This window comes from Oncorhynchus kisutch, linkage group LG4 (genome assembly GCF_002021735.2).
Source record: "Oncorhynchus kisutch isolate 150728-3 linkage group LG4, Okis_V2, whole genome shotgun sequence".
Lineage (NCBI taxonomy): Eukaryota > Metazoa > Chordata > Actinopteri > Salmoniformes > Salmonidae > Oncorhynchus > Oncorhynchus kisutch.
Window position 1 is genome coordinate 59,667,341 of NC_034177.2, and position 25,054 is coordinate 59,692,394.

The 25,054-nt window shown below is 41.7% G+C and overlaps 1 protein-coding gene across 21 annotated transcripts in view; it reads left to right on the forward strand.

The window, feature by feature from the left end:
• Nucleotides 1–25,054, forward strand: part of lrrfip2 (leucine rich repeat (in FLII) interacting protein 2) — a 61,518-nt gene that overhangs the window by 18,206 nt on the left and 18,258 nt on the right. For 11 of the 21 annotated variants that reach the window (XM_031823327.1, XM_031823328.1, XM_031823323.1 and 8 more), the window contains exon 3: nucleotides 14,966–15,052. In XM_031823327.1, coding sequence (XP_031679187.1) covers nucleotides 14,966–15,052 — 87 coding nt within the window. Of the gene's footprint in view, nucleotides 1–14,965; nucleotides 15,053–15,369; nucleotides 15,433–18,111; nucleotides 18,175–18,268; nucleotides 18,311–18,541; nucleotides 18,620–19,313; nucleotides 19,398–23,342; nucleotides 23,409–23,757; nucleotides 23,848–24,353; nucleotides 24,414–24,790; nucleotides 24,848–24,966; nucleotides 25,009–25,054 lie in introns of all 21 variants that reach the window. The other 10 variants (XM_020481421.2, XM_020481420.2, XM_020481424.2 and 7 more) reach the window with 4 other exon arrangements.

Sequence of the window (25,054 nt, forward strand, 5' to 3'; positions counted from 1 at the left end):
ATGGAGATGTCTATTTGTCAATAACAGCTGGTGCGCGATATTTAATATTAAAGAAGTCCTGAGGTAGAGTACCTTATGATAAGCTGTAGACCACACTATCTACCAAGAGTTCTTATCTATATTATTCGTAGCCGTCTATTTACCACCACAGAACGAAGCTGGCACTAAGACCGCTCTCAACCAACTCTATAAGGCCATAAGCAAAGAAGAAAATGCTCACCTAAAAGCGGCGTTCCTAGTGGCCAGGGACTTTAATGCAGGCAAACTTCAATCAGTTTAACAATTTTTACCAGCATGTCACATGTTTAACCAGAGAAAAAAAATCCAAGACCACTTTTACTCCACACACAGAGATGCATACAAAGCTCTCCCCTCGCCCTCCATTTGGCAAATCTGACCTTAATTCTATCTTCCTGATTCCTGCTTTACAAGCATAAACTAAAGCAGGAAGTACCAGTGCATCGCTCAATACGAAAGTGGTCAGATGGCGCGGATGCTACATTACAGGACTGTTTTGCTAGCACAGACTGGAATATGTTCAGGGATTCATCCAATGGCATTGAAGAGTACACCACCTCAGTTATCGGCTTCATCAATAAGTGCATTGATGACGTCGTCCCCACAGTGACTGTATACATCCCAACCAGAAGCCATGGATTACAGGCAACATCTGCATCGAGCCTAAGGCTAGAGCTGCTGCTTTCAAGAAGCGGGAGACTAAACCGGACACTTATAAGAAATCCCACTATGCCCTCAGACGAACCATCAAACAAGCAAAGCGTCAATACGGAATTAAGATTGAATCCTACTATACCGGCTCTGACGCTCGTCTGATGTGGCAAGGCTTGAAAACTACAGACTACAAATGGGAACCCAGACGCGAGCTGCCCAATGACGCGAGCCTACCAGATGAGCTAAATGCCTTTTATGCTCGCTTCGACGCAATCAACACATGCATGCACGAGAGCACCAGCTGTTCTGGATGACTGTGTGATAACGCCGATGTGAACAAAACCTTTAAACAGGTCAACATTCACAAAGCCGCCAGATGGATTACCGGGACGTGTACTCCGAGCATGCTCAACTGCTCGGCATCTGACCGTAAGGCGTTACAGAGGGTAATGTGTACAGCCCAGTACATCACTGGGGCCGAGCTTCCTGCCATCCAGGATCTATATAGTAGGCGGTGTCAGAGGAAAGCCCATAAAATCGCCAAATACTCCAGTCACCCAAGTCATAGACTGTTTTTTCTGCTACCCCGAAGCCATAAGACCGCTGAACAATTAATAAAATCGCCACTGGACAATTTACATTGACCCCCCCTCTCTGCCTTTTGTACACTGCTGCTACTTGCTGTTTATTATCTATGCATAGTCACTTCACCCCACCTACATGTAATACTTACCTCAACTAACCTGTACCCCTGCACACTGATTCGGTACCGGTGCTCGCTGTATCTAGTCTCGTTATTGTTATTCTTGTTACTTTTTTATTACTTTTTATTTTAGTCTACTTGGTAAATATTTTCTTCACCAACAGTGCAGTTCAAGAAAATTTAAGGGCTTGTAAGTAAGCATTTCACGGGAAAGTCTACACTTGTTGTATTCGGGGCATGTGACAACGTTTGATTTGAGAAGACAACTGGTTTGATGCCGATTCGTAAAATTAACATAGAACACTATCAAACCAAAAGCACAGAGACCCAAATAATGGTGAATTACGCCTTAATTACTGTGAGACTTTAAAACTCTAAACGTACACTCAGAACCAAAAAGGCACAGTACAACAAGAAGCAACTGACACTAATTGAGGAGTCCATAAACACAAACAACTTCTGGCAAGATTGGAAAAAGTTCAGTCAAAACTAGAGGAATTTGCCATTACAAAATGGTGGCATATAGACAGCCCATTTTAAAACACTCTACAACACCGTTCAAATTGATGCAAAAGCAGAACAATGGCAAATGAATGAAGTTGAATGGATTAGAAAAAGCTATAAAGGACAATCAAAATCCATTTGACTCTCCAATTACTGACCAGGAACTCTAAGAAACTTCAGGCCCTCAAAAAAATTTAAATAAACATGCTTACCTGATGGCATCCTAAATGACATGCTGAAATTCACTAGTGCAAAATTTTAATTGGCTATATTAAAGCTGTTTAATTGGATCCTGATTGTAGGTTATTTCCCCGACATCTGGAATCAAGGACTCATAACCCCAATCTTTAAGGACTGAGACAAATATGTCCCTAACAATTAGAGGCATTATGTGAATAGTAACCTGGTGTTTTCTGTAGTATTATAAATGTATGCGTTCTAAACTTTCCTAATAAGCACATCTTGAGTAAAAGTCCAATTGGATTTATACCCAAACATCGCATGACCAATCATATTTACACCCTACACACCCTGATAGATAAACATGTCCACCAAAATAATACCAAAATGTACGCTTGCTTTATCGACTACCAAAAAGCATTTGATTTTATTTGGCATACAGGACTGTTCTACAAAGTAGTTTAAGGAGTAAATATTACATTATTAAATAAATGTATACTGTCAATACGTGCAGCATCAAAATTGGCAAGAAAATAACATTCTTTAACCAGGGTTGCAATCTGAGACTTGCACTCTTCAAAATTTACATCAAGGAATTGGCTACTATTCTAGAAAAATCCTCAGCCACTGGTGTTAGTCTCCACAATTCTGAGGTTAAATGCCTGCTCTTCGCAGATGACCTGTACCTGCTGTCACTCATAGCACATGGCCTACAGCAGAGCCTGGACCTGCTAGAGCAGTACTTAAATCCTGAAAACACAAATAATGATTTTCCAGAGAAGATCCAGATTTGAGGGATTTAGACAAGTTCTCAATTGGTACAATATTATATAGAGTACTGCACACACTACAATTATTTAGGTTTAAAAATAAGCTCAACTGGACAACTTAATAAGGAAGTGAATGAACTGAGAAAGTGCACAGGCGTTCTACGGCATTAAAAAAACATTCAAATTGAAATGCCTAAAAAAATTGGCTGAAACTAATTGAATGTGTCATTGAACCAATTGCACTTTATGGCAGCAAGGTGTGGGGTCCAATTACAAAACAAGATTTCACCCAATGGGACAAACACCCCATTGAAACCCTGCATGCAGAGTTCTGTAAGATTCTCCTACATGTCCAGACGAAAACTACAAACAATGCATGCAGGGCAGAATTAGGCCAGTATCCACTAATAATAAAGACTCATAAAGAACTATTACGTTTTGAAAACATCTAAAATACAGTGAACCCCTCATATCATTACCAAGCCCTGCAATCCAGGTTCTCCTTTACCCAAATCCAGATAGCAGATGTTCTGAAAGAGCTGCAAAACCTGGACCCGTACAAATCAGCTGGGCTTGACAATCTGGACCCTCTATTTCTGAAACTATCTGCCACCATTGTCGCAACCCCTATTACCAGCCTGTTCAACCTCTCTTTCATCTCGTCTGAGATCCCCAAGGATTGGAAAGCTGCCGCAGTCATCCCCCTCTTCAAAGGGGGAGACACCCTGGACCCAAACTGTTACAGACCTATATCCATCCTGCCCTGCCTATCTAAGGTCTTCGAAAGCCAAGTCAACAAACAGGTCACTGACCATCTCGAATCCCACCGTACCTTCTCCGCTGTGCAATCTGGTTTCCGAGCCGGTCACGGGTGCACCTCAGCCACACTCAAGGTACTAAACGATATCATAACCGCCATCGATAAAAGACAGTACTGTGCAGCCGTCTTCATCGACCTTGCCAAGGCTTTCGACTCTGTCAATCACCATATTCTTATCGGCAGACTCAGTAGCCTCGGTTTTTCGGATGACTGCCTTGCCTGGTTCACCAATTACTTTGCAGACAGAGTTCAGTGTGTCAAATCGGAGGGCATGCTGTCCGGTCCTCTGGCAGTCTCTATGGGGGTGCCACAGGGTTCAATTCTCAGGCCGACTCTTTTCTCTGTGTATATCAATGATGTTGCTCTTGCTGCGGGCGATTCCCTGATCCACCTCTACGCAGACGACACCATTCTATATACTTTCGGCCCGTCTTTGGACACTGTGCTAACTAACCTCCAAACTAGCTTCAATGCCATACAACACTCCTTCCGTGGCCTCCAACTGCTCTTGAACGCTAGTAAAACCAAATGCATGCTTTTCAACCGGTCGCTGCCTGCACCTGCATGCCCGACTAGCATCACCACCCTGGATGGTTCCGACCTAGAATATGTGGACGTCTATAAGTACCTAGGTGTCTGGCTAGACTGCAAACTCTCCTTCCAGACTCATATCAAACATCTCCAATCGAAAATCAAATCAAGAGTCGGCTTTCTATTCCGCAACAAAGCCTCCTTCACTCACGCCGCCAAGCTTACCCTAGTAAAACTGACTATCCTACCGATCCTCGACTTCGGCGATGTCATCTACAAAATGGCTTCCAACACTCTACTCAGCAAACTGGATGCAGTCTATCACAGTGCCATCCGTTTTGTCACTAAAGCACCTTATACCACCCACCACTGCAACTTGTATGCTCTAGTCGGCTGGCCCTCGCTACATATTAGTCGCCAGACCCACTGGCTCCAGGTCATCTACAAGTCCATGCTAGGTAAAGCTCCGCCTTATCTCAGCTCACTGGTCACGATGGCAACACCCATCCGTAGCACGCGCTCCAGCAGGTGTATCTCACTGATCATCCCTAAAGCCAACACCTCATTTGGCCGCCTTTCGTTCCAGTACTCTGCTGCCTGTGACTGGAACGAATTGCAAAAATCACTGAAGTTGGAGACTTTTATCTCCCTCACCAACTTCAAACATCAGCTATCTGAGCAGCTAACCGATCGCTGCAGCTGTACATAGTCTATTGGTAAATAGCCCACCCTTTCCACCTACCTCATCCCCATACTGTTTTTATTTATTTACTTTTCTGCTCTTCTGCACACCAATATCTCTACCTGTACATGACCATCTGATCATTTATCACTCCAGTGTTAATCTGCAAAATTGTAATTATTTGCCTACCTCCTCATGCCTTTTGCACACATTGTATATAGACCCCCCCTTTGTTTTCTACTGTGTTATTGACTTGTTAATTGTTTACTCCATGTGTAACTCTTTGTTGTATGCTCACACTGCTATGCTTTATCTTGGCCAGGTCGCAGTTGCAAATGAGAACTTGTTCTCAACTAGCCTACCTGGTTAAATAAAGGTGAAATAAAAAAAAAAAAATGCCAAGAGCTGTGCAAAGAAAAAAGCAGTGGTGTAAAGTACTTAAGTACTACTTTAAAGTATTTTTAGTTAAGTAGTTTTTTGGTATCTATACTTTTACTTCACTACATTCCAAAATACAATATTGTTATTTTTACTCCATAAATCTTCGTTACATTTTGAATGCTTAGCAGAAAAGAACACGTGGTAATCCCGTCTGCCTAAACGTAAATGCATCTTTTGTAAATAATGTCTGTGTTGGAGTGTGCCTCTGTAAATGTTAAAAACAAGAAAATGGTGCTGTCTGCTTTGCTTAATATAAGGAATTTGAAAGGATTTATACTTTTACTTTTGATACTTAAGTATGTTTAAAACCAAATACTTTTACTCAAGTAGTGTTTTGCTAGGTGACTTTTACTTGAGTAACTTTCTATTAAGGTATCTATACTTTTACTCAAGTATGACAATTGGGTACTTTTTCCACCACTGGAAAAGTCTCCTCATCCAGCTGGTCCTGGGCTGAGTTCACAAACCGTGTTCTACTAACACACTGAAGCCTCAGTACCAGAACATCCAAACAGAGTCAAAACTACATGACTTATTGGGAAACACAGCACAAAGTAAAATGCATTGCTATCTGGACCTAAATCGATAGTACACCATGGCAAACTATTTGACTATGGTTAGTGATCAAAACCGAGAGAGAGGTCAGGGTTCCATAACCGCTGGCAGAATAGATGAAACTGGGGCAGCAGGTGGACTGGGGACAGCCAGGAATCACCAGGCCAGGTAGTCCTGAGGCATGGCCCTAGGGCTCAGATCCTCTGGGAGGGGAGAGAGAGAATTAGATGGAGAACACTTCAATTCCAACACAACACCAGATAAGACAGGAGAATTACACCAGATATAACCGACTGATCCTAGCCCCTCGGCACATAGTCTATTGCAGCATAGATACTGGAGGCTGAAAGGCGGTTCAGGGAACATTGTGGCCCCGTCCGACAATACCCCCTGACAGGGCCACCCAGGCAGGATATAACCCCATCCACTTTGCTAAAGCACAGCCTCCACACCACTAGAGGGATATCAACAGACCCATTTACTACCCTGAGACGAGGCCCACGAAGATCTCCACTGCACGAGCCCGAGAGGACGCCAAACCGGGCAGGAAGATCACATCTGTGACTTAACCCACTCAAGTGACTCACCACTCCTAGGGATGGCATGGAAGAGCACTTGCAAGCCAGTGACTCAGCCCCCGTAATAGGGTCAGAGGCAGAGCATTCCGGTGTAGAGAGGGAAGCCAGCCAGACAGAGACAGCAAGGGTGGTTCGTCCCTCCCATGCCTTGCCCGTTCACCTTCGCACCCCTTGGCCAGAAGAGATGAGTCGTCAGTAAAGACTTAAATGTCGAGACCGAGTCTGCGTCTCTCACATGGATAGGCAGACCATTCCATAACAATCTAGCTCTATAGGAGAAAGCCCTGCCTTTTTAGCTGTTTGCTTAAAAATTCTAGGGACGATAAGGAGGCCTGCGTCTTGTGACCGTAGCGTACATGTAGGTATGTACGGCAGGACCAAATCGGAGAGATACAGTAGGTAGGCGCAAGCCCATGTAATGCTTTGTAGGTTAGCAGTAAAACCTTAATCAGCCCTAACCTCAACAGGAAGCCGCTGGTGTAAGATTATCGCATTTATTTGTTCTAGTCAAGATTCTAACAGCCATTTTTAGCAGTAACTGAAATGTATTTAGTGCTTTATCCAGGTAGCCAGAGTAGAGCATTGCAGTCGTCTCTATTAATAAACAAATTCTGGACCACTATTTTTACAGTAATATATATATATCAACAGTAGCCTAATTGTCAACCCAAAATTCATGACAATCACTGGATTAGGTTGCATCAAAATATCTTGAATTGTGCATTCCAGCTTGAACATGTTAGAGGAAACATCTCAGTAGCTTATTGCACTTCTAAACAAAACACTTGGAATTACTTTAAGACATCGTAAGATGAATAGGGTTGGCAGGGTAATTGTACAATCATGTAACTTATGATTATGGAGGAAGACCATCCTAAAAAATATAATCAAAGTCATGAACATTTCATTTGAGAAAGAAACCTGTTTTAATCAACTTAATTTTCAAGTTCCACAAACTTTACCCAAAGCAGTGAAAGTAAGTCTGGTTCAGATCTTACTACCTACATTGACCAGAGGAGACGAAATTAGAAACTTTCAGAATTCTGTGTTGTGAACAGAGGCGGGTAGAGTAATTAAAATCTGTACTTAAGTAAAAGTACTGTTGCTTAGATTGACATTTACTCAAGTCAGCGTAACCCTCTTAAGAAACTACTTAAGTAAGAGTTTATAAAAAAGTATATGGTCAGAAAACTACTTACCGATTACACATTTTTTACATCTTTCTGGTAAATTGTGACAGAAAACAAAAAGATCAACTTAGTGCAATTGAGTTGACTTTAATTTATTATTTAAGTATGCCAGTACCATCTTGCAGATGTCCTCCAGCACAGGTAGGCTGTGAAGTTTCAATTGCGGTCTTATTCAAAGTTGAACTAATCTTATCAATGTGCTCGATTTCATAAAAAGTTCAACGTTACTCAAGACATTGGAATCATTTCATAATTTCAATAGTATTCATTTAAATGAATTTCACTCATTTAAACTTTGAGAGCCAATAGACTTGAGTTTTGATGACAAGCTATGTTGAATAGATTTCATTGGTCAAGACAACAAATCTATGTAACTAAAGTGATTTGGTCAAATGTAACAGATAAAAAAAAATTGTACTTTCAGACATGACTTGAATACATGTACAGCCTGACTACAATATTTTATCTTGATACGTTAATAAATACATGCTGTGTTAATTTAGGCATGTTTACCTGCCTGTGTACCGTAGATCGCAAGCTCATAATAAGTCAATAGAGCTAACTGGCTAGCTATTACTGTTAGCTAACCATATACAGTTGAAGTCAGAAGTTTACATACACTTAGGTTGCAGTCATTAAAACTCGTTTTTCAACCACTCCACAAATTTAACAAACTATAGTTTTGGCAAGTCGGTTAGGAAATCTACTTTGTGCATGAAACAAGTAATTTTTCCAACAATTGTTTACAGACAGATTATTCACTATATCACAATTCCAGGGGTCAGAAGTTTAGATACACTGAGTTGACTGTTCCTTTAAACAGCTTGGAAAATTCCAGAAAATGATGTCATGGCTTTAGAAGCTTCTGATAAATTAATTGACATAATTTTAGTCTATTGGAGGTGTACCTGTGGATGTATTTCAAGGCCTACCTTCAAACTCAGTGCCTTTGCTTGACATCATGGGAAAATAAATCAGCCAAGACCTTAGGAAAAAGAAACTGTAGACCTCCACACGTCTGTTTCATCCTTGGGAGCAATTTCCAAACACCTGAAGGTACCACATTCATCTGTACAAACAATAGTACTCACGTATAAACACCATGGGACCACGCAACTGTCATACCATGCAGGAAGTAGACACATTCTGTCTCCTGGAGATGAATGTACTTTGGTGCGATAAGTGCAAATCAATCCCAGAACAACAGCAAAGGACCCTGTGAAGATGCTGGAGGAAACGGGTACAAAAGTATCTATATCCACAGTAAAACAAGTCCTATATCGACATAACCTGAAAGGCCGCTCAGCAAGGAAGAAGCCAGTGCTCCAAAACCGCCATAAAAAAGCCAAACTACGGTTTGCAACTGCACATGGAGACGAAGATCGTACTTTTTGGAGAAATGTCCTGTGGTCTGATGAAACAAAAATAGAACTGTTTGGTCATAATGACCATCGTTATGTTTGGAGGAAAAAGAGGGAGGCTTGCAAGCCGAAGGACACCATTCCAACCGTGAAGCATGAGGGTGGCAGCTTCATGTTGTGGGGGTGCTTTGCTGCAGGTGGGACTGGTGTACTTCACAAAATAGGTGGCATCATGAGGTAGGAAAATTATGTGGATATGTTGAAGCAACATCTGAAGACATCAGTCAGGAAGTTAAAGCTTGGTTGCAAATTGCTCTTCCAAATGGACAATGACCCCAAGCATACTTCCAAAGTTGTGGCAAAATGGCTTAAGGACAACAAAGTCAAGGTATTGGAGTGGCCATTACGAAGCCCTGACCTCAATCCTAAAGGAGGAGGCCTACCAACCTGACTCAGTTACACCAGCTCTGTCAGGAGGAATGGACCAAAATTCACCCAACTTATTGTGGGAAGCCTGTGGGAGGCTACCTGAAAAGTTTGACCCAAGTAAATTATTTAAAAGGCAATGCTACCAAATACTAATTGAGTGTTCTGATGAAATAAATGAAAGCTGAAATCAATCATTCTCCCTCCTCTTATTATGACATTTCACATTCTTAAAACAAGTGGTGATCCCAACTGACCTACGACAGGACATTTTTACTAGGATTAAATGTCAGGAATTGTGAAAAACTGAGTAAATGTATTTGCCTAAGGTGTATGTAAACTTCCGACTTCAACTGTAGCTACAAAGAATCGTTAGGTAGCTACCCGTGAAGAATTGAGATCTACCTTGCATAATGTTCGATTTAGGTAATTTTTAAATTATTATGATTCACATAAAGCTAGCTGATAGTTATGAAGTACAACTTTGCTTCGTGTATATCTTGGTTCGTCTCTTGCCATTGTTCTGGCTGGCAGAAAGTTCAGTGAATGGGTAAGTCAATAGGGATAACTGGCTAGCTAGCCACGAAGAATTGGTAGCTAGCTAACCATTAAAAATGCACATCTACCTTGCATACCATCTGCTCTTTCCATGAAATGGACTGACCATGTGAAAGATATGATCCCTTATTGGTGTCACTTGTTAAATCCACCTCAATCAGTGTAGATGAAGGGGAGGAGATTGGTAAAAGGAGTGTTAAGCCTTGAGACAATTGAGACATGGATTGTATGTGCCCCTCGGTGGATGAATTGGGAAAACTAAAGATTTGAGTGCCTTTGAACAGCGTATTAATAGTAGTGGCACCTGTTTGTCAAGAACTGCATCACTGCTGGGTTTTTCATGCTCCACAGTTTCCCATGTGCATCGAGACTGGTCCACCACCCAACGGACATCCAGCCAACTTGACACAATTCTGGGAAGCATTGGAGTCAGCGTTTCAGTTAGGGAAATGTGGCGCCTTACATTTTTAATTTACCAGACATTTGAGAAATTTACTGGACCATATGTTTTGGGTGCGTAACCTGATTAGGTTGTCCTCCCACGGTGCTCAGAATTACAGAAGTCACATTTAGAATATGGTCATTCATATTAACAGAACATGCAAGTCGTAGATGCAATGACGTGCGGTTCTGTTTACCGAATTCTGATGTGCACTTTGAACATGTTAGAATAACTGTCCACATTTACTTTTTCACAAAATCACTAGCCTATGTCAATCTACTATAGTAAAAAACTTTAGGCTACTTGTTCGATTGGTCAGCTTGTCGAGAAAGAAATAGCCCATTCTGAGACAGTTGTGGGACGATAGATCCCAAATTCATACAACCATTAGGCCTAGGCTACATAAAAAATAAGCTATTTTTAATCAATAAGTTGATCACACCAGATCGTAAGCTTAAAATGGTGATCAACTTTTTCATCACATAAGTGCAAGGCAGTAGGCTACGTGTGAATGTTTGTTCAGTAATGCAGTTAGCGGGAAAACACAGTTGCCAAAAGGGCAATGCACATGCAAGCAGTTTCATCTAATGGAAAATAGCCATTAAAAATTTAGAAAGAGAGGAGATCTAATAGGCTACTTTGAGGCAAGGTAAGACATGCCTCATATGTATTAAAATGTTCAAGTTTCAAACAATTATGTCTGTTTTCAAAATGCATACTGCCTCTAGCTCAGTGAAAAGTGTTATGTGACGCGCTGATGAAGCCTGCCTTCCGTTGTCATTTGACGCCGCATTCAAAACAACTCGGAAATCTTACTACTTAAGTGAGTTCAAGAAGACTGGGAAAAATAGTTTTTGAAAAGTCATCCACCTCGGAATTCCAACTCGGAAACTGTGGTCTTTAATAGAGCTCCGACTTTCCGTCCTGAACTCACATTTTTCAGAGTTCCCAGTTGTCTTGAAAGCACCACAAGATGCTGCTGCTACCCCAGCAGAGGGTAGTGGGTACTACAGATGGTCGTGCAATTTCTGGCAATTTTTTTTTTTTAAACAGCCTGAAACTCTTTCTAAAGACTGACATCTAGTGGAAGCCCTAGGAACTGCAATTGGGCCCGATTTCGCCCTATTATAAAAGTGCCAGCCATTGAAATCAGTGTAAGGATTAACAAAACATTTTTTGGGGGGGATGGTTTGTCCTCGGGGTTTTGCCTGTCATTTCAGTTCTGTTATACTCACAGAGATTATTTTAACAGTTTTAGAGAAACGTTAGTGTTTTCTATCCAAATCTACCAATTATATGCATAACCTAGCTTCTGGGCCTGAGTAGCAGGCAGTTTACTTTGGGCACGCTTTTCATCCGGATGTCAAAATACCGCCCCCTATCACAAAGAAGTTAACAGCTTCTACCCCCAAGCCATAAGCCTGCTGATCAAATGGCCACCGGACTATTTACATTGCCCGCCCACCCCCCATTTGTTTTGTGCACTGCTGCTACTCACTCTTTATTATCTATGCATAGTCACTTCACCCCTACCTACATGTACAAATTACCTTTAACCTGTACCCCCGCACACTGACTCGGTACCGGTACCCCCTGTATATAGCCTCATTATTGTTACTTTTTATAGTTTTTTTACTTTAGTTTATTTGGTAAATATTTTCTTAACTCTTCTTGAACTGCACTGTTGGTTAAGGGCTTGTAAAAGTAAGCATTTCACAGTAAGGTCTACACTTGTATTCGGCGCATGTGACAAATAGTTTTATTTGAGTTTCTAGAATTGATTGTAGCTCAATAAGTCTACTTTAAGATGATTTGGACATGAAGCGTAAAAAATGCTAATATAAGGGATATTGACTTGCATTGGATTTGTGCCACAATTTCTAAAAAGCTAGCATTTGGAGATGGTGGCCAGGTAAACCAAAGCATGGATTGCTGTCTTGTCCATAAACTGCTTACAGAGTAAGAAAGGCAACCAATAGGCCATTTTGTAATTTGGGTGAACTATTCCTTTAAGCTTTTTCCTCCTAAACAGATATCCCAGTGTGAGGTGATTAGTGCGAGGTGATTAGTGCTGTGTGGTGAGGTTGCTCTCTCCATAGTATTGGGTTCTTGCCTCCTTCACTCATGCTGCCAAACATACCCTAGTAAAACTGACTGTCCTAGCGATTCTTGACTTTGTCGATGTCATTTACAAAATAGCCTCCAACACTCTACTCAGTAAATTGGATGCCGTCTATTACGGTGCCATCCTTTTTGTCATCAAAGCCCCATATACTACCCACCACTGCGACCTGTATGCTCCCGTTGGCTGGTCCTCGCTGCATGTTCCTCGCCAAACCCACTGGCTCCAGGTCATCTATAAGTCTTTGCTAGATACAGCTCTGCCTTATCTCAGCTCACTGGTCACCATAGCAACACCCACCCGTAGCACACGCTTCAGCAGGTATATTTCACTGGGCATCCCCAAAGTCAACACCTTTTTGGCTGTATACACTGTGTACAGATTTTTCAATTGTTATTGACTGTACATTTGTTTATCCCATGTGTAACTCTGTGCTGTTTTTGTTGCACTGCTTTGCTTTAGCTTGGCCAGGTCACAGTTGTAAATGAGAACTTGTTCACAACTGGCCTACCTGGTGAAATAAAATTGTCCCTTGGGGATATTTTTGTACCTCTCACACAATTGGGTGTTTCCCCAGAGTAAGGGCCCCTGCCAGGAGGTCGTCGGCGCTAATGACTAGGCATGAAACGATTTACTGATACACATTGGTTCAAATGATTAACACCGTACTAAAACCGGACGTGCATGTAAATTGATTTTGTTCCCCCACATCAAACGCGATCACGACACGCAGGTTGTAATATCAAAACACTCTGAACCAATTATATTAATTTCGGGACAGGTCAAAAAGCATGAAACATTTATGGCAATTTAGCTAGCTAGCTTGCAATTGCTAGCTAATTTGTCCTATTTAGCTAGCTTGTTGTTGCTAGCTAATTTGTCCTGGGAAATAAACATTACGTTGTTATTTTACTTGAAATGCACAAGGTCCTCTACTCAGACAATTAATCCACACATAAAACAGTCAACTGAGTCGTTTCTAGTCGTCTCTCCTCCCAGGTTTTTTCTTCTTTGGACTTTATATGGCGATTGGTATCTTACTTTCATAGTATTACCATGACGACCGGCAGAACTGAGTTCATCTTTCAATCACCCACATGGGTATAACCAATGAGGAAATGGCACGTGGGTATTTGACTTGCACCGCTTTCAGCATCACAAATATAACCAACTTCTATTTGAGCACCTCGTTGGTGCGCATTTTCTGCGCGGGCGGTGTGGTCAGCATGTTAAGATGTGAGTGCATCGGTCCGCGGGACCCCAAACCGATCCAAGTGCATCGGTCTGAAAATATTTAGCCTAGTGGTTAGAGCGTTGGACTAGTAACCGAAAGGTTACAAGATTGAAAGATCGAATCCCCGAGCTGACTAGGTAAAAATCTGTCGTTCTGCCCCTGAACAAGGCAGTTAACCCACTGTTCCTAGATCGTCATTGAAAATAAGAATTTGTTATTAACTGACTTGCCTAGTTAAATAAAGGTAAAATAAATTACAACTGCTGGTTCACAATTTTATTTTATTTTCTTCACAATTTTATTTTTTTGTTGCTCATATTACTTTCTACCTTCCCGAAAATGCCTAATCTTAAGTATGTAACCATTTTGACAGTCATTGATCAATAAGTAATTTTGTATGCCAAACAACCCGGGGGGGTCTTGCATCATTCCTGTGGGGGCAACATGTTTACTGCTGCCTTGTTTCGATTGTTCAGGTTCACCATAAGTAACAGTTTTGGTAGTTTTGCTTTTCATTTTTAGAAATACAGGGTTAAGTTGATAATTCCATAACGAGGATAACAATCACTTTTTCTACCAAGCACTTCACGGGAGGAAAGTAGAAGTTCACTTCATTAAAAACTTCCAAATAGTCTAAACCGTTTGATTTTTGAGATGGGGTGAAATCCAAAGTTGTGCTATATATTCATTGGCTATGTCACAGCAAAATGTAAAGATAAATATTGATACATTACTAGCTCAAACACTTTGAATCTGCAAAAATGACCAATTAATTAGTGGGTGATGGTGATTTCACATCAAAAGTGGGGGTACAAAAAGCTAACATGGGGCTGATAGTCTGATAGTGGGGTGGTGGATGCCCAATTGCCCAATTTCTCAGCTCAAGTGCCTACATACACCATAGACAATTAGATGTACATAATTTGCACACACACCAACAAACAGAAGTCAGCTCAGACAGATCAGAGGCACACATCATGAGCTCCATCAGCAGCAGATTTGAATGTGTTTATGTAACATATATGTTAGTGTGATTCACCGCATCGCATTGATCGGTTCCTCTTATCAAACGGAATCGTTTCAAACTAAAACGTATTGTTGCTGTATCATATCAGAGCCCATATACATATCAAATCGTCTTTAAAGGGGAAGATGCACATCCCTACTAATGATTTTTTTCATGTTTTGTCCCACAGGCGGAGGCCAGGCTGGCTGCAAAGAGAGTGGCCAGGGCGGAGGCGAGGGACATCCGAATGAGAGAACTCGAACGGCAACAGAAAGAGGTGTACACTCTGTCACACGCACACACACACACACACACACACTTAGTGATACAGGTACAGTCAATGATTCAACACTGATTAATTCAAGAAAGAGATCCTGCCATTTCTCTTGTTGAACCAGAAAATGTTGGGGTATACGAGTGCTGCATGTTCACAGATCAAATCCAGATATCTGTATATAAACCATCTTTCACATGTACTTTTCTCTTTCCCTTGTATGTAAGTGATGTACCTTGTGTGACTCAGTCTAAATCATATAATAAGGTAGTTGTGTGTTCAACTCCATGGCACTCCCTCCCTCCCCCTGTTCTGTCCAGCTCTCCTCTCGCCACTCCTCATCCAGCAGCAGGAAAAGCTGGGGCTCGATCCACCAATGGATGGTAATGTTAGGCCAGGGAGCATGGGCCTCTCTGTACTAACACAGCCTGCTCTGTTGTGTATGGGAGCTGCCCTCTATCCCCCTAAACGGTGCCCTCTGATGACAGAACCTTGCATCACATTATAAATGTTGTTCTGCAATGTATTTGCGTAGAAGACACCTTTATCTGTGGCTGTGCATTGAGAGTTGGCTATGGCCTCATTTGGGTCTTTTATGCTATGTAATGAGGCAGTTTGGGGCTAATGTTGATATGCATTTTGAATTAGGTACTTTGGTCCTGTTTTCTATTCTCTAACCACTGTTGAGTGAGCGTTTCTGAAATAGGCGAGTTCCTAGGGCAGTTGCGGTGACCGTATTACCGCCACACCGGCAGTCACGAGTCATGAAGGCAGTCAAATTCCACGTGACAGTAATTAGGTTTCTCTAAGCTCTGATGCTGCTGATTGTCATTAGTAGCCTAACAAACTTGCTAACTGCCTGGTACTCAGCACTCTATTGTCCCTCTAATCACTCTGACATCAATGCAAATGTAATGGAAAATCTAATCAAACACTTCATGAGAGCTCATGCTGTGCAACATTTCTATAGGATATGCAGTTGTGTGAGAAAATAGAGTGATGGCCTCTAAGAGGATTCCATCAGCTTTCTATAGGCTAAGCCTACTATATTTATCAACTGTCCTAATATTAAGCACATTGCTTATCTTTACAACAGGCTGGCATTTACAACAGGCTACCCTGGCTGGCATTTAAATGATCCACGGGATAAGGGTCCTCCATTTGCTATTTAATAGCGTAAATGACATGTTTCGAGACAGGTGCATGATAATGGTCCATTCTAAATCAAAACAAATTTAAAACTCGTTTTTCAACCACTCCACAAATTTCTTGTTAATTAAACAAACTATAGTTAAGTCGGTTAGGACATCTATTTTGTGCACGGCACAAGTAATTTTCCCAATAATTGTTTACAGACAGATTATTTCACTTAAAATTCGCTGTAACATAAGTTTACATTTAATCCATGGGTCATAAATTTACATTCACTAAATTGACTGTGCCTTTGAACAGCTTGGGAAATTTCAGAAAATTGTCATGGCTTTAGAAGCTTCTGATAAGCTAATTGATATTTGAGCAATTGGAAGTTTACCTGTGGATGTATTTCAAGGCCTACCTTCAAACTCAGTGTCTCTTTGCTTGACATCATGGGAAAATCAAAAGAAATCAGCCAAGACCAAATCTGGTTCATCCTTGGGAGCAATTTCCGAACGCCTGAAGGTACCACGTTCATCTGTACAAACAATAGTACGCAAGTATAAACATCATGGGACCATGCAGTCGTCATACCGCTCAGGAAGGAGACGCGTTCTGTCTCCTAAAGAGGAATGTACTTTGGTGTGAAAAGTGCAAATCAGTCCCAGAACAGCAAAAGGCCTTGTGAAGATGCTGGAGGAAACAGGTCCAAAAGTATCTATACAATGACCCCAAGCATATTTCCAAATTTGTGGCAAAATGGCTTAAGGACAACAAAGTCAAGGTATATTGGAGTGGCCATCACAAAGCCCTGACCTCAATCCTATAGAAAATGTGTGGGCAGAACTGAAAAAGCGTGTGCGAGCAAGGAGGCCTACAAACCTGACTCCGTTACATCAGCTCTGCCAGGAGAAATGGGCCAAAATTCCCAACTTATTTGTGGGAAGCTTGTGGAAGGCTACCCGAAACGTTTGACGCAAGTTAAACAATTTAAAGGCAATGCTATCAAATACTAATTGAGTGTATGTAAACTTCTGGGAATGTGATGAAAGGAATAAAAGCTGAAATAAATAATTTTATCTATTATTCTGACATTTCACATTCTGAAAATAAAGTGGTGATCCTAAAACAGGGAATTTTTACTAGGATTAAATGTCAGGAATTGTGAAAAACTGAGTTAAAATGTATTTGGCTAAGATGTATGTAAGCTTCCGGCTTCAACTGTATGTAAAGACAAGATTACATCAAGAATAGTCTGATGCGTGACAATATTAGTCTGTAACTTGTGAATTATATATGATGCCCAGCTTAATTGTAGCATAACTAAAGTTGCCAAATTAACTTCTTAAAATTAAGCACATTCATTTGCTTTACAAGGTGTGTAACTAACTGGCATACATAAGCACCCCGGGAGACCCATGAGGCGGCACACAATTGGCCCAGCGTCGTCTGGGTTAGGGGAGGGTTTGGCCGGCCCGGAATGACCATGTCTCATCACGCTCTTGTGAGTCCTGTGGCTAGCCGGGCGCATGCACGCTGACACAGTCACAAGTTGTATTTTTTTAAATAAATAACAAACAATTCCAGAACAATCTGAGAATGTGGGTATCGAGATCCTTTTTCAGGTGAAATGACCCAGCGAAAAGATGTGTACTTAGGACTGTGTATGCAATACTGTAGCTAGCTAGTAACTTTTCAATGGAATTACTGTGTGGAAACACAGGTTTCCTCCTTTATCTTTTCTGTGGTTGAACAGCTCTTGTTGCAGTGTTTCTGATGGATTAAAGGAGCTGCCCAGGTTGTTGGAGATGTTTGGACTAACATTAACATCAAGATGTGTTATGCGTGGTTACGTCATCGCATGTAGAGTATTAGCCTTCCTTTGCATCTCCCTCTCCTCTCTAAGTTCCAACGTTCTCCATCTCCAGGCCGACACAGAGAAGGCCCGGCACTCTGGAACTAGTACTAGATCCAGTAGCCATCATCGGCGGGTCTGTATACTTTCTCATCTCTTTCTCACCTTTATCTTATTTCCTGACTTGTCTTGACGTCCTATTTGTCTATCCCCGTGTTTCTCTGCAACAGGATGATGATGTCATGTCGGTCCGTAGCACTGGAAGCTACAGGGTGTGTACATTTCCGTATTCTCATTGACGGTGTCATGTCATTATTTTAGTCTGACTATTAATATGGAGGTAGATTTCTGTTGGAAAGTCCACACTGATGTGTGAGACCATTGACCTTGTCGAGACAGCATTGGCTTATGTGTCTCATTAATTGTTAGAATTAGTTAAAAATTGGAATACATCAATGTTCCTTGAGTAATTATGTTGTGGTGTGTGTGTTCTGGTTTTGAAGTCAACCTCCTCATTGCGAGACCTGGGCAGCTCATCTTATAAAAGCCTGGCCAGCACCTCTCATCGAAGAGACCTGGTGGTGCGTCTGTGTGTCGGGTGTGTGCATGTTTGTGTTTCCTGGTAAAGGTGGGATGGATGGCATGGCTGATTGTGCAGAAGGGAAATGGGGATGGGTTTGCTGGCCCATAAAAGACCAGTGTTGAATTTACAGCTGGGGTACAGAGGAAGATAGCTGGGCTATATTAGGCAGGGCTATATTCTATGTTGTCATGGGCTAGGCTAACATCCTTGTGGCTTGTAATGACATTCAAACAGCTGAGATGGTTCATCTCTAAAGTCAAATTACCAGGCTACCGCAAATGACTCAGCGTGATAGTGTTTAATAAACAATTCAATGTCCATTACTAACCCATTTTCCTAATGAAAAAGACATTTAGCTTATCATTTAACCTCACAGTTTTGCAGTGTCATGCACCAACTGTCAAAATGTAGCTATGACTTGGTGTGCCGTTCGTTCTCACAACTTTTTAGTAATCTGCAGTGCGAACACACTCACAGCACGTCCGTCTGTCACTCCTAAGAGCAGGGGTCTCAAACTCGTTTATCCTACGGGACCACATTCGGTCTTCCCGCGAGGGCTGTATTTACTAAGACAACCGGCCACATTAAATCGTCTCACGGGCCACCAGTTTGAGATCTCTGCCAAGAGCCGCCTATTGGCTGTTTTTATCTTGTGGTGGTCATATTTCACATGAACCTTGTTCTCTCCCCAGTCTGACGGCCTGTCCAATAGCTCGGCCCTGAAGAGTAGCTCCTCTGTGAAGGGTAGCTCCTCTCTGAAGAGCTCCCGCTCCACTGTATGTACTTGTCTCTTGCTGAGCTTGTAGGGGATTAATTCACAGTAAAAGTGACTTTCATCTGTCTTTTGTTATACACTGAACAAAAATATAAACGCAACATGCAACAATTTCAAAGAGTTACAGTTCATATAAAGAAGTCAGTCGATGGAAATACATTTCATGAGGTTCTAATCTATGGATTTCACATGACTGTGTATACAGATAGGCATCTGTTGATCGCAGATACCTTAAAGAAAATGACTGACTGGCACGACAATGGGCCTCAGGATCCCGTCACAGTATCTCTGTGTATTTTAATTGCCATCGATAAAATGCAATTGTGTTCGTTGTCTGTAGTTTATGCCTGCCCATACCATAACCCCACCTCCACCATGGGGAACTCTGTTCACAACGTTGGCATCAGCTAACCGCCCACATGACCCCATACACACTGATATATGCCCGGTACAGTTGAAACCAGGTTTCATCGGGGAAGGGCACAGTTCTCCAGTGTGCCAGTGGCCATCGAAGGTGAGCTTTTTCCCACTGAAGTCTGTGACGACACCGAAATGCAGTCAGGTCAAGACCGTGGTGAGGACGATGAGCATGTAGCTGAGCTTCTCTGAGACAGTTTTTTGGTTGTGCAAGCCCACAGTTTTATCAGCAAATTCTCTAAAACAACATTGGAGGTGGCTTATGGTAGAGAAATTAGCATTCAGTTCTCTGGCAACCGCTCTGGTGGATATTCTGCAGCCAGCATGCCAATTGCATACTCCCTCCAAAACTTGAGACATCTGTGGCATTGTGTCGTGTGAGACAACTGCACATTTTAGTGGCCTTTTTATTGTCCCCGGCACAAGGTGCACCTGTGTAATGATCATGCTGTTTAATCGTCTTCTTGATATACCACACCTGTCAGGTGGATAGATAATCTTGTCAAAGGAGAAATGCTCACTAACAGGGACGTAAACTAATTTTAGCACCACATTTGAGAGAAATAAGCGTTTTGTGCATATGGAACATTTCTGAAATCTTTTATTTCAGCTAATGAATCTTTTATTTCAGCTCATGAAAAATGGGACCAACACGTTGCGTTTTATATTTTTGTTCAGTATAGTTCAATTAGCCATGTGTTCATTTTAGTTTTCCTCTTTTGTAAACTTGAATGTCATTACACACTGATTTCAAATGTGATAGTGTGTGTGAGAGGTTTTGCGTAGTGAGTGGGATAAGAAGAGCTTGATTTAATCGCTTTAATTGCATGCTTTACCAGAAAAGGTGCTTTTTACATGCACATGTATTTGTACACTATACTGCCTGACTCCAGAATTTCACCATTAGCTAGTTTTCCATCCAATTGGCGGCACATTTAACTGTATAACTGATCAAATTATGCAAGCATTGTAATTTTGAATTCCGTAAAGTGTGTGGGAGAGGTGAAGATATTGTCTATCAACAATAACAAGCCACCGGGGTATGACAACTTGGATGGAAAATGACTGAGGATAATAGTGGACGATATTGCCACACCTGTTTGCCATATCGTCAATCTAAAGTGTGTGCTGGCCTAGAGGGAAGCAAAAGTAATTCCGCTACACAAGAATAGTAAAGCCCCCTTTTACTGGCTCCAATAGCCAACCAATAAGCCTGTTACCAATTCTTAGTAAACTTTTGAAAAAAATAGTTTGACTAGAAATAATGCTATTTTACTGGAAACAAATTGACCGACTTTCAGCACGCTTATAGGGAAGGACATTCAACAAGCACGGCACTTACACAAATGAGAAAAATGTCTGATTAAAAGATTGTGGGAGCTGTTTTGTTAATTGCGAATTTTGACATTATCGACCATAGTCTGCTGCTGTAAAAAGCTATGGCTTTTCTCCCCCTGCTATATAATGGATAAAGAGTTACCTGTCTAACAGAAGACAGATGGTGTAATTTTAATTGAAGCCTCTCCCAACATAATCCAGGTAGAATCGGGAATTCTGCAGGGCAGCTGTCTAGGCCCCTTGTTTCAATTCTTTCTAATGACATGCTACTGGCCTTGATTAATGCTAGTGTGTCTATGTATGCAGATGACTCAACACTATACACGTCAGCTACTACAGCGAGTGAAATCACTGCTTCAGTTAGTTTCAGAATGGGTGGCAAGGCATAAGTAGGTCCTAAATATTTCAAAAACTGAACGCATTGTATTTGGGACAAATTGTTCACTAAACCCTAAACCTCAACTAAATCTTGTAATGAATAATGTGGAAATTGAGCAAGTTAAGGTGACTAAACTGCTTTGAGTAACACTGGATTGTAAACTGTCATGGTCAACACATGTTGATACAACAGAAGCTAAGATGGAGAGAAGTATGTCCATAATAAAACGCTCCTCTGCCTTTTTAACAACACTATCAACAAGGCTGGTCCTACAGGCTCTAGTTTTGTTGCACCTGGACTATTTTTTTCAGTCATGTGCCACAGGGGGACCTTTAGAAAATTACAATTGGCTCAGAACAGGGAAGCACAGCTGGCCCTTAAATGTACATGGAGAGCTAACATTAATAATATGCATGTAAATCTCTCATGGCTCAAAGTGGAGGAGAGATTGACTTCATCACTGCTTTTTTTGTAATAAGTGTTGACATGCTGAATGCACCTAGGTGTCTGTTTAAGCTACTAGCACACAGCTCGGACACCCCCATGCATATCCCACAAGACATGCTACCAAAGGTCTCTACACAATCCCCGAGTCTAGAACAGACAATGGGAGGCACACAGTACTACATAGAGCCATGGCTACATGGAACTCTATTCCACATCAGGTAACTGATGCAAGCAGTAGAATCAGATACAAATACACCTCATGGAACAGCGGGGACTGTTAAAAGACACACACTCTACACACACATACACATGGATTTTATATTGTACAGTGCATTTGGAAAGTATTGTACCACTTGACTTTTCCCACATTTTATGTTACAGCCTTATTCTAAAATGGACAGCTTTGTATGACAAAAAAAACAACAAAAAAAACATTGCATGCTAGCTCCATCATGGTGGCAGTGGACTAGTTCAAAGGATAGGGAGCAGAGCTCTATGGACAATTCCTTTGACCTCATGGCTTGGATTTTTTGCTCAGCATGCACTGTTAACTGTGAGACCTTATAGACATGCGTGCGCCTTTCCAAATCATGTCCAATCAATTGAATGTACCACAGGTGAACTCCAATCAAGTTGTAGAAACATCTTGATGTTCAATGGAAAAAAAATTGAGTCTCATAGCAAATGGTCTGAATACTTATGTAAATAAGGTGTCTGCTTTATTTTTATTTTTTTATCTAAAATGTTTTTCACTTTGTCATTATGGGTTATAGTGTGTAGATTTGAGGAAAAAATATAATTAATACATTGATTTTAAATAACCTTCTCAGAACGTTGAACGTTACTGATGTTTTCTGTTTTTTTTTTATGGGAAGTTTTCTTAATGTTCTGAGAACTGGACTTGAAATTGAACCATGAAGCCTGCAGAAAACGCTATGCTAAAGTACTGAACTCCCATAGAAGACCATTGTTTGTTAACATTCTTTGAACAATTTGAGAGTATTACTTTAAATAAAACCATGAGGAAACCTTATGGGAAGGTTGTATGCAAAATAATGATAGGGCAAACACATTCACCAAGCTCTATGAAACATGGTTCTTAGAACGTTATGTGCTAGCTGGGTTCTATTGATTATATTTCTATAGCCTCAAAGCAACAAGCTGTTCAATATTTGGCGTGTGTGCTGAGTAATTGTATAATTTTGAAACATTATTGCAATTTATCAGGGGGTGCTGCAGGCTTTTCAGCACCACTACTTTCCATGGCTTTGGGTCTTGGGTCACTGTGATCCTAAGTAAGATTTGCTTTGGTAGCATGATTTAACTTCTGGTGTTCCCCCATTCATGTCCCCTCTTCCCTGCCAGAGCTCTGTGTACAACGACCTGCATAAGAAGGCTCCCGTGTCCAGCAGCTCCAGGAAGGGCCTGCTGGTCAGTGTGTGTGTGTGTGTGTGTGTGGTCTCTCCTAGTGTGAGCCTCTCTGGGCGCGTTGGTCCAACTAACTGGAAGCAGATAATTGGACCTATTACATTGGTGGCCAATGTAACTGAGAAAATCTATTGAGGAAGATGTTTTTTTCTCTCTCTTTGTGCATGCTTTATGTATTACATAATTGTTCCAAAATTAGACAAAACGGTGCCCTGTGATGCTTTCAATTTTTGATAGTGCAAAATATAGATGAAAAGGCACGTCACAGCTTTGGCATGTTGTTGTGCATTATTCATTTCCCCCTGTCTCTCTCTGTTTATGGTCATATCATACTATTCCTCTACTCCTCCAGACTGGCTTGTACCACGATCAGAGGAACTACAGCAGCTTAAAGAACACCTCCAAACTTCCTCCTCCCACTACTTCCACCTATCAGCCTCGGGTTTGTCTCTCTCTTCAGTCCTGGCCTATTTCTAGCCCTTCCCTGTCTCGATTAAGTGGTGAAAGCTAGTTAGTTGAACTTAAACTACTTAAAGAAAAACTTGAGTAGATAAACTCTATTCATGGGACGTATAAATGGCAGTTGAGATGGCCCTTTGTGAATGGTTAACTACACACAGAGGGTTTTTATAGCATCAGTGTGTGTTTGCACTCGAAGGTTTACAGTAGTTAGTTATTCATTTTAATGAAATTGCTGTTGGACCTCAATGACGTACATGCAAAGTACATGCAACACCTCATCCATTTTCAGTTGACGGGGACAGTCACCTCACTCTGTAGTCGTATTCACATCTCAGCGCTCTATTCTCAGGCCCCCAGGGACAGAGCAATGGCGTTTGTTTCTCCTCACACAGAGGACACTTTTCTACCAACCCCCACCCCTGCTCTCTGTGGCTGTCCCTCTAACTGTCCCACACCCCTTCTCCTCTACCTCTCCCCTCCTCACAGGCCCCATCTGTGGCCTCCACCGCTGGCTCTGGTTCGGGGCTGACTCGCAGCTACAGCCTGGTCAGTGTCACACTCATGCCTTCATATCACCTTCAAAGAAGACCAGACCCCAGTCCTCTCTGTATCATCTGATAGCCATGGCCAGGGTTCTCCCTAGGTCATTTATATTTAGGTCCAATGGTCACCGTGGCCACTTAGTGGGGCCGAGGTTATGCTTTCTGGTGGGCTATGTTTGATAAGATATGGCTTTTTGTCTGATCAGTGCTTTCTACTAAGAATAACTACAGCAATCGGTTGATGCAGGAAATATCCCACTGTTTATATTTCGTTAATATTGAGAAAGGCGTGCTACTCAGCCTGTAAGATTCTCTGACTGAGGTCGTTGCTCCCTCTTGTGCGTTGCTGAGTTCTGGATGCTCTCTCCCTTGTGCCTTCAGGCTTCTATAAATGACGACGGTCTGTATGGCTCGTACACTGGTTCTCAATTGCATACTGTAAGTGTTCCGTGTGTCTATAATTGAATAGTGTTTAATGATGTCACCAGGGCCAGCAGCATACTGGCCTGTCTGTGTCCCCACCATGTCAATGCTGTGTGTGTGTGTCCCCACTACAGCCCTCTGAGTACAGCTGGTGCTCCACCCGGAGCAGCCCTGTGGTGAGCCCCATATTCAGTCACACCACATGCATGGTGTACACTAACC